The sequence below is a fragment of the Salvelinus alpinus genome, chromosome 35 (genome assembly GCF_045679555.1).
Source record: "Salvelinus alpinus chromosome 35, SLU_Salpinus.1, whole genome shotgun sequence".
In the NCBI taxonomy this organism is placed as follows: domain Eukaryota; kingdom Metazoa; phylum Chordata; class Actinopteri; order Salmoniformes; family Salmonidae; genus Salvelinus; species Salvelinus alpinus.
Genome location: NC_092120.1, coordinates 24,119,255 through 24,129,689, shown reverse-complemented (window position 1 = coordinate 24,129,689; position 10,435 = coordinate 24,119,255). Strand labels below are relative to the sequence as shown.

At 43.0% G+C, this 10,435-nt stretch overlaps 1 protein-coding gene across 8 annotated transcripts in view; it reads right to left on the bottom strand.

The window, feature by feature from the left end:
- Positions 1-496: 496 nt before the first annotated feature.
- Positions 497-10,435, bottom strand: part of ptprub (protein tyrosine phosphatase receptor type Ub) — a 341,711-nt gene continuing 331,772 nt past the window's right edge. For all 8 annotated transcript variants that reach the window (XM_071384254.1, XM_071384256.1, XM_071384252.1 and 5 more), the window contains one exon: positions 497-9,992. In XM_071384254.1, the coding sequence (XP_071240355.1) occupies positions 9,924-9,992 (69 nt within the window). In that variant the 3' untranslated portion in view covers positions 497-9,923. The remainder of the gene's footprint in view (positions 9,993-10,435) is intronic.

The following is a 10,435-nucleotide window of genomic DNA, read 5'->3' as shown; positions in this document are numbered from 1 at the left end:
ACAATTTGAAAGGGAGAGAGATCGGATGTCATCTGATCCAGGGCCACTGATGCTAGCAGACCACATCCGTATGGAGAAACCACAGTGGGTCAAGGCCCTACAGACAGACAGAAAGTCATTCTCCAGCTGTCAGCTCTCTCCACTCCTGCTGACGAGACCATAATAAAACCACAGAGTATTTGCAGTGCTGTACATTTTAGAGAAGAGGACATGAGATCATAAGCAGACAGATGCTTTGCCATTGCAGCTGAGTGGACAGTAGACTATACAGTGCAGTGAATGACATCATTTGTAACTTCTAACCCCCCCCCCCCTTAAAAGAGTTAGATGCACTATTGTAAAGTGGTTGTTCCACTGGATATCATAAGGTGAATGCACCAATTTGTAAGTCGCTCTGGATAAGAGCGTCTGCTAAATGACTTAAATGTAATGTAAATGTACGACTGTAAAGTCATACCATATGATGGGAAACACTTACCACAAAGATACAAGTAGCCCTTTGTCTCAATACATTTTTATTGTTGATGGTTGTTATTCTTCAGAACAAAAACCAACTCCCACCCGCCAAATATATTTCCTTTCCTTTGCCTCCCTCTCTCTCTTTTTACATACACACCCTGCCCCACAAATACATGGTCAGAAACACAGTACACTTGTTCCAATATCATACAAAAACACCCAAGAAGGAACGAATGGGGGCCCACTCAAGCAATTACTGTCATTACAAAAGCATGATGAGAGCTTTGAAAAAGCTCAAAAGCTCAATCTCATTACAAAAGCATGATGAGAGCTTTGAAAAAGTCAATTGCGTTCAGTTCACACTGTTCACACTGTGACAGCTATGTGGAAATACACAGTAATGATGCAGATCAGAATTATAATCAATGGCTCTATTCAATCTGCACTGTGAAATTCAACTTTACAGCGTGATTTAAATTTAAAGGTAATCTTCCTGCTTTAGCAGAGACTGCATTCATGGTAAACGTCGGTAAATGTGTGCACAATCGGAAATTACCTTTACATTTCTATGGCGGAATCTGTAATGCTTCAGCTTTACAGATTGAATAGAGCACCAAGTAACACAAATGTGAATGTCATTGAAAATGTCTTTGAAGTGGAAGAAAAAGGCAAACTGATTTGAAGAACATTTGGATTAACACATGCGTCAATGGTCAGAGGCATGTTTTTTTTAGATGGAGGGGCTTTGGAATGGCACTCAGAGAAAAAACGCCCACGATCGGTGGCAAAATGTGGCAAATAATCTGACTGCATTAAACTCAAGAGACCCCGTTTATACCTGGTGTTAAAATAGGTCCTTTGTCCTGATCTTGTCTACATTCTGATTGTACCCACACTTCCATAAATGTGTCTACACATGGTATTAAACGTTTCATGTACAGTGAAATGCATTTCTTGCAAGCTCTAACCCCAACAATGCAGAAATCAAATAAAATGTGTCTTATCTGTCCACTGTGTCTGCACTGTGACCAGATTTACGGGTCCCTTCCTTAATGCTAATTATTTCACAGCTATTCTTTCAAAATAATATTTATTTATTGTAAGACATATTTATGTAATCAGTCAATAGTGCCATCTGTCAAAGATTTGTAGACTTGTTTACGTTTTTTACTTTTGAATTACCGTTTAATTTTTTTTATTTTTTCCCCTCGTTCGACTTTTTTCACCCCGGACACTTTATCTGGACATGGTTCTACACAACTTCCACCAGCCGAAGCTAAGTAGTAATATTAACATTATGCCTTCTAATTGCAGTCTCTGTACTCATAATATACAGGAGAACGATCGCCTTATGGCGAGGATAGCCGTGCTGCAAGCCCAGCTTCAGACGCAATCGTTAGGCAAGGGTAATTTAAGTGTAGGAAAGGATGAAACAGCTTCTGTGCCACCAATATTTACAGATAGTAGCATAAATCCCCTCACACGCAGCTGGACAATTTTCTCATGGCTTCTGGAAGGAAATGCTGTAGGAATGCTCAACCGGTGTCGCTCATTCAGCCGACAGAAACTTTCAACCGGTTCTCCCCATTAATCAACGAGTCGGAGTCAGAGTCAGGGTCTTCTTTGGTCTCTCCTCCACCGGTTAAGGGGTCTGAGACGCCGAAGCCTCCCACCATTAGCTCTAACAAATTGAACACCCTAGTCATTGGCGACTCCATTACCCGTAGTATTAGACTTAAAAAAGAATCATCCAGAAATCAAACACTGTTTACCAGGGGGCAGGGCTACCGACGTTAAGGCTAATCTGAAGATGATGCTGGCTAAGGCTAAAACTGTGTAGAGAGTGTAGAGAGTATAGGGATATTGTTATTTGTAGATAATTGGCCCACTTTCTGGGACTCACCCACAAACAGGACCAAGCCTGGCCTACTGAGGAGTGACTGACTCCATCCTAGCTGGAGGGGTGCTCTCCTCTTATCTATGAACAGGGCTCTAACTCCACAATGAGATAGGGTGCAGGCCAGGAGGCAGGCTGTTAGCCACCCTGCCAGCTTACTGGAGTCAGCCACTAGCATAGTCAGTGTAGTCAGCTTAGCTATCCCCATTGAGACTGTGTCTGTGCTTTGATCTAGGTTGGGTAAAACTAAACATGGTGGTGTTCCCCTTAGCAATCTCACTGGAATAAAGACCTCCTGCATTCCTGTCATTATTGAAAGAGATTGTGATATCTCATCTCAAAATAGGGCTACTTAATGTTAGATCCCTTACTTCCAAGGTAGTTAAAGCCAATGAACTAATCATTGAACATAATCTTGATGTGATTGGCCTGACTGAAACATGGCTTGTGCCTGATGAATTTACTGTGTTAAATGAGGCCTCTCCTCCTGGTTACACTAGTGACCATATCCCCTGCGCATCCCGCAAAGGTGGAGGTGTTGCTAACATTTATGATAGCAAATTTCAATTTACAAAAGAAAATTGTCTTTTGAGCTTCTAGTCATGAAATCTATGCAGCCTGCTCAATCACTTTTTAAAGCTACTGTTTACAGGCCTCCTGGGCCGTATACAGCGTCCCTCACTGAGTTCCCTGAATTCCTATCGGACTGTCCTGTGGAATAAATATTGTGGATCATAATGTTTTTCCTCATAATCCTGGACTATCGGACCACCATTTTATTACGTTTGCAATTACAGCAAATAATCTGCTCAGACCCCAACCAACGATCATCAAAAGCCGTGCTATAAATTATCGGACAACCCAAAGATTCCTAGATGCCCTTCCAGACTCCCTCCACCTACCCAAGGATGTCAGAGAACGAAAATCAGTTAACCACCTAACTGAGGTACTACATTTAATATTGCGTAATACCCTAGATGCAGTTGCACCCCAAAAACCAAAAACATTTGTCATAAGAATCTAGCTCCCTGGTATACAGAAAATACCCGAGCTCTGAAGCAAGCTTCCAGAAAATTGGAACGGAAATGGCGCTACTCCAAACTGGAAGTCTTCCGACTCACTTGGAAAGACAGTACCGTGCAGTATCGAAGAGCACTGCTGCTCGATCATCCTATTTTTCCAACTTAATTGAGGAGAATAAGAACAAACCAAAATGTATTTTTGATACTGTCAGAAAGCTAGAGAGGGAGGATGGGATGGCTTTCACTTCAGCAGTGATAAATTCATGAACTTCTTTGACAAAAAGATCATGAACATTAGAAAGCAAATTACGGACTCCTCTTTAAATCTGCGTATCTCTCCAAATCTCAGTTGTCCTGAGACTGCACAACACTGCCAGGACCTAGGATCAAGGGAGACATTCAAGTTTTTTTTATACTATATCTCTTGACACATTAATGAAAATGGTCTTGGCTCTAAAACTTCAAGCTGCATACTTGACCCTATTCCAACTAAACTACTGAAAGAGCTGCTTCCTGTGCTTGGCCCTCCTGTTTTAGGACCATTACTGTTATTCACTATATATCTCTTGGTGATGTAATTTGGAAACAAAGCTATGCGGATGATACACAGCTGTACATTTCGATGAAACATGGTGAAGCCCCAAAATAGCCCTCCCTGGAAGCCTGTGTTTCAGAAATAAGGAAGTAGATGGCGGCACATTTTTTACTTTTAAACTCGGACAAAACAGAGATGCTTGTTCTAGGTCCCAAGAAACAAAGAGATCTTCTGTTAGATCTGATAATTAATCTTGATGGTTGTTATCTCAAATAAAACTGTGAAGGACCTTGGCGTTACTCTGGACCCCGATCTCTCTTATGATGAACACGTCAAGAATATTTCAAGGACAGCTTTTTTCCATCTTCGTAACATTGCAAAAATCGAAAACTTTCTGTCCAAAAATGATGCAGAAAAATGTATCCATTCTTTTGTCACTTCTAGATTAGACTACTGCAATGCTCTACATTCTGGCTACTAGGATAAAGCACTAAATAAACCTCAGTTAGTGCTAAACACGGCTGCTAGAATCTTGACTAGAACCCCAAAATTTGATCATATTACTCCAGTGCTAGCTTCTCTACACTGGCTTCCTATTAAGGCTAGGGCTGATTTGAAGGTTTTACTCCTAACTTACAAAGCATTACATGGGCTTGCTCCTATCTATCTTAACGATGTGGTCCTGCCGCACATACCTACACGTACGCTACGGTCACAAGACACAGTCCTCCTTACTGTCCCTAGAATTTCTAAGCAAACAGCTGGAGACAGGGCTTTCTCCTATAGAGCTCCATTTTTATGGAATGGTCTGCTGATCCTTGTGAGATGCGCAGACTCGGTCTCGCCCTTTAAGTCTTTATTGAATACTCATCTCTTCAGTAGGTCCTATGATTCAGTGTAGTCTGGCCCAGGGGTGTGAAGGTGAACGGAAAGGCACTGGAGCGACGAACCGCCCTTGCTGTCTCTGCCTGGCCAGTTCCCTTCTCTCCACTGGGATTCTCTGACATCAAACCCTATTACGGGGGCTCAGTTACTGGCATACTGGTGCTCTTCCATGCCGTCCCTAGGAGGGGTGCGTCACTTGAGTGGGTTGAGTCACTGACGTGATCTTCCTGTCCGGGTTGGCGCCCCCCTCGGGTTCATGAAGTGGGGGACATCTTCGTGGGCTATACTCGGCCTTGTCTCAGGGTAGTAGGTCGGTCGTTGAAGATATCCCTCTAGTGGTGTGGGGGCTGTGATTTAGCAAAGTGGGTGGGGTTATATCCTGCCTGTTTGGCCCTGTCCGGGGGTATCGACGGACAGGGCCACAGTGTCTCCCGACCCCTCCTGTCTCAGCCTCCAGTATTTATGCAGCAATAGTTTGTGTTGGGGGGCTAGGGTCAGTCTGTTATATCTGGAGTATTTCTCCTGTCTTATCCAGTGTCCTGTGTGAATTTAAGTATGCTCCCTCTAATGCTCTCCCTCTCTCTCTCTCGTCTTCTCCTTCTCTCTCTCTTTCTCTCTCTCTTCACTAGGAGGACATGAGCCCTAGGACTATCCCTCAGGCCTACCTGGCCTGATGACTCCTTGCTATCCCCAGTCCACCTGGTCCTGCTCCAGTGTCAACTGTTCTGCTTGCGGCTATGGAACCCTGACCTGTTCACTGCATGTGCTACCTGGTCCTTCTGTTTTGGACTCTCTCTCTACCGCACCTGCTGTCTCTAACTCTGAATGATCGGCTATGAAAAGCCAACTGACATTTATTCCTGAGGTGCTGACCTGCTGACCAACCACTGTGATTATTATTATCTGACCGTGCTGGTCATCTATGAACGTTTTAACATCTTGGCCATGTTCTGTTATAATCTCCACCCGGCACAGCCAGAAGAGGACTGGGCACCCCTCAGAGCCTGGTTCCTCTCTAGGTTTCTTCCTAGGTTTCCGGCCTTTCTAGGGAGTTTTTCCTAGCCACCGTGCTTCTATATCGGCATTGCTTGCGGTTTGGGGTTTTAGGCTGGGTTGCTGTACAGCGCTTTGTGACATCGGCTGATGTAAATAGGGCTTCATAAATAAATTTGATTGATGAATAATTATGATTTAAATGGTTTCTCTGTTACAGATAGATTGTGTCTGACTACCTCCTGAGGTTGGCAGGATGATCCGATTCACAATGTGTCTTTTGATCGCCTACACCAGTCACAAAATGTGGGCACAATCAGAATGTAGACAAGATCAGGACTAAAGATGCAAGTTAGAACCAAGTATAGACGGGACTAGAATGATGATCATGTACAGTACATTCAGCTTTGTGGTCACTTACTGTACATCTTTACTCTGGGCAAACAGATAGGAATTATTCACAGAACATACAGTAAATATACATCGATATGTACACGTATACTCTCAAACCTCAAATAAGTGTCCAGGCACTTTCTTTTGTAGTCCAGGGATTCCAAAGACGAGCAATGTTGCCTTTTGTACATGAAGTGCCCAACAGAACCCAGGAAGCACTGCACTAGCAAACCTCACCATTTTACTAATCCAGTTTTGCATGAAGAAGATGCACATCTGTCAGATTTTTAAGACCCTGTTGGGGTCTGGAATACAGTCTCTTTCTCTACTTCCTCCATCCTGGTGCTTTGACCAGACCGTGGATTTAAGAACCAGCAGGGACTGGGTCTGTCTTAGCTGCCGTGGTAGGGGTGAATGCCACTCATTGTAAGGTCCCAGTCCCCAGGAGAGGGCTTTTTAGAGGAGGAGGAACTCCTGGTCAATAGGAGTGACATTTGCACCACCATTACAGCACAGTAAGACCCTGAGATCATCTGCAGAAAAAGCAATATATAGAGAACAACTTATCTTCTCACTTAGTGGGCATTAGTAGAGGCTGCAATACTGGTTTACTGACCCTTGATTTAGCCACCAAAGGGGATTTGCTTCATGTTAGTGTTCTATGGGTTATGGGCACTTTTCATTTAATTTGAGATCAGTGTCTCAGCACAGATCATATAATAGGCTACACATTCCAACATGCATATACGAGCTGTGTATTTTCATACAGACAGGGTCTAATGGGTTAGCTACACCAGTCTATATTGTGGAACAAGGTCCTGATTGGGGAAAACCAGGTTTTCCACTCCCCCTGTTTATTTAACTCTAACAACTGCGCATGGTGTGAACATCAATGGAGTCCCCAGCACAGTAAAACATATTGGACAAATTAGATGTGTGGCACACACCGTACAGTACTTATCGACTTGAACAACATGGTAGATAAATACACTATGGTACACAAAAAGAGCACATTTATGAAGCATGGTCCAATTTATATTTAAATGTATTTGAGTATCTCTTCAATTACATTCCCTTTAGGGATTCCTATCTGGGAGTCAAACCACATCAAATGATAGAGAACACAGATGTCCTACAAGGACTGCCCATATAGACAAGTGGTCACAGATGAAGTGGCAGTTTTAACTCTTGACATGTCTTATACATCTTTCTCTAATGACTCGGCCTCTTAAATCTATCTGTACAACTGCACTGCTTTCAAGACCACTGCATAAGGGGATCATCACATTGAACAGATCCACATTTAGAACAGTGGCCTTACCAATACAGTGCCTTCGGAAAGTATTCAGACCCCCTGACTTTTCCCACATTTTGTTTCAGCCTTATTCTAAAAGGGATTCATTTGTTTTCCCCCCTCTTCAATCTAAACACAATACACCATTAATGACAAAGCAAAAACAGGTTTTTGACATTTTTGTAAATTTATTACAAATAAAACACTGAAATATTACATTTACATAATTATTCAGACCCTTTACTCAGTACTTTGTGTAAGCACCTTTCGCAGCGATTACAGCCTTAAATCTTCTTATGTATGAAGCTACAAGCTAGGCACACCTGTATTTGGGGAGTTTCTCCCATTCATCTCTGCAGAGCCTCTCAAGCTCTGTCAGGTTAGATGGGGAGCGTGGCTGCAGAGCTATTTTCAGGTCTCTCCAGAGATGTTCGTTCGGGTTCAGGTCCAGGCTCTGGCTGGGCCACTCAAGGACATTCAGAGACTTGTCCCGAAGCCACTCCTGCGCTGTCTTGGCTGTTTGGTTAGGGTCGTTGTCCTGATGAAAGCTAAACCTTCACCCCAGTCTGAGGTCGTGAACGCTCTGGAGCAGGATTTCTTCAAGAATCTCTGTACTTTGCTCCGTTAATCTTTCCCTCGATGCTGACTAGTGTCCCAGTCCCTGCCACTGAAAAACCTCCCCACAGCATTATGCTGCCAGCACCATGCTTCACCGTAGGGATGGTGCCAGGTTACCCCCAGATGTTACGCTTGGCATTCAGGTCAAAGAGTTCAATCTTGGTTTCATTAGACCAGAGAATCTTGTTTCTCAGGGCCTGCGAGTCTTTAGGTGCCTTTTGACAAACTCCAAGCAGGATTTCATGTGCCTTTTACTGAGGAGTGGCTTCCGTCTGGCCACTCTACCATAGATGCCTGATTGGTGGAAAGCTGCAAAGATGGTTGTCCTTCTGGAAGGTTCTCCCATCTCCACAGAGGAACTCTGGAGCTCTGTCAGAGTGACCATTGGGTTCTTGGTCACCTCCCCGACTAAGGCCCTTCTCCCCCGTTTGCTCAGTTTGTTCTGGGCGGCCAGCCCTAGGAAGAGTCTTGATGGTTCCAAACTTCTTCCATTTAAGAATGATGGAGGCCACTGTGTTCTTGGGGACCTTCAATGCTGCATAAATGTTTTGGTACCCTTCCCCAGATCTGTGCCTCGACACAATCCTGTCTCTGAGCTGTACGGACAAATCCTTCGATCTCATGGCTTGGTTTTTGCTCTGTAATGCACTGTCAACTGTGGGACCTTATATAGACAGGTGTGTGCCTTTCGAAATCATGTCTAATCAATTGCATTTACCACAGGTGGACTCCAATGAAGTTGTAGAAACAAGGATGAACAATGAAAACAGGATGCACCTGAGGTCAATTTTGAGTCTCGTAGCAAAGGGTCTGTAAATAAGGTATTTCCGTTTTGCACGTATTTTTTTCTTCTTTTTTTCTGTTTTTGCTTTGTCATTATGGGGTATTGTGTCTAGATTGATGAGGGGGAAAATGATGTAATCCATGTTAGAATAAGGCTGTTACAGATTAAAATGTGGAAAAAGTCAAGGGGTCTGAATACTTTCAGAATGCACTATACATGTATCAACATGAAGGAGTAGAACAAATGGAAGACATGATTCAAGTCAGTCTGTGGGATTGGCACGATTAAATTAAGTGACAGGTTAGGCATCCCTTTTGATGGGAATTCGATCAGTCTTATGACATACAGGTTGGTCCATCACAAAAAGCGGCAAACACATCAAATTGTACTTCATCCTCCTATGTCTCAATGACTCATCTATTTATCATAGCACTGCCAAATTTGTTACACAAAGCATTGTTGTTCACGTAGCCCATTGAAATCCTTCAATTGAGTTGTACTATATCTTCCCCAGTGTTAGGGAACGGTAAGGCAGTTTGTGGTAGAGATATCTTGTATATCTAGTACACTGCAGTTGCTGTGGCTCTTGGAGAAACCTGGACCACTTTCATATAGAGAGTCAAATTCTGTTTTTAGCAAGACAAAAAAAACTGTCCAGGCCATTCATGTTTTAAGAAAATTATGAAAGGCAGGGCGACCTCTCCACAGGTCTTTGTACTCACTCATGTTTCTCCATCGTTGACGACACAGAAACATTTAGCACAAAAAAGCTCCCGTAGAGGCAAAGACCAAAAACGCACGAAGCTGAAAGAATCAGAAATGAAAACAACAACGTCAACAATAAAATGAACGAAACCACAGCTATACATTTAAGAGTTAAAAGTGAGGAGCACTTCCCCCTTTTTGATTTTTTTCTATTGTTGTCCTTCACAACAGTTTAGGACCATTAATCCAAACAATAAAGTAAATGTTGAGGGGGGTCACAGGGTATGTAACCCAGTCAGCAGTCACAGCCCACGAGATGCACCAGCTACGGAACATTGCTATCTCATGCTATCTTCTATGCAGTCCAAGTACTCCAGGATAAGGTCGTAGCAGAATCGGTACTGGTCCTGCAGAAAACACACATACATGCATTAGTTACATAGACCAACAATGGTAGTGATATGTAGGGTTAGGCTCAAATCCATTTAAACTCCAACTCAGGAACTGAATTTTTTTTAAAGCTTCAATAAAGGTATTTTTTTAAGTATTGAATTGAAATTTAATTTCATCTTGGGCCCGATCCCGATGCCTTTCCCAACCACTTCGCAGTATTTGGTATTCGGACTTACCTTTTTCGTTCCCGTAACGCACTCTGCAGGTGTGGCTACCTTGCACACTCTGAATAAATGTAATTCAATTGCTGAAAACCCTCCCACCTGCTGGCCAACAGATTTTCTCATCGAGTTTTCATTCAATAGGGTTTTCAGTACATTTACAGTATCTTAAGTCATCCCGTTAAATATGGTGCTCCTTTTATGCGGAACAAAATAATATATAAACGCAACATGCA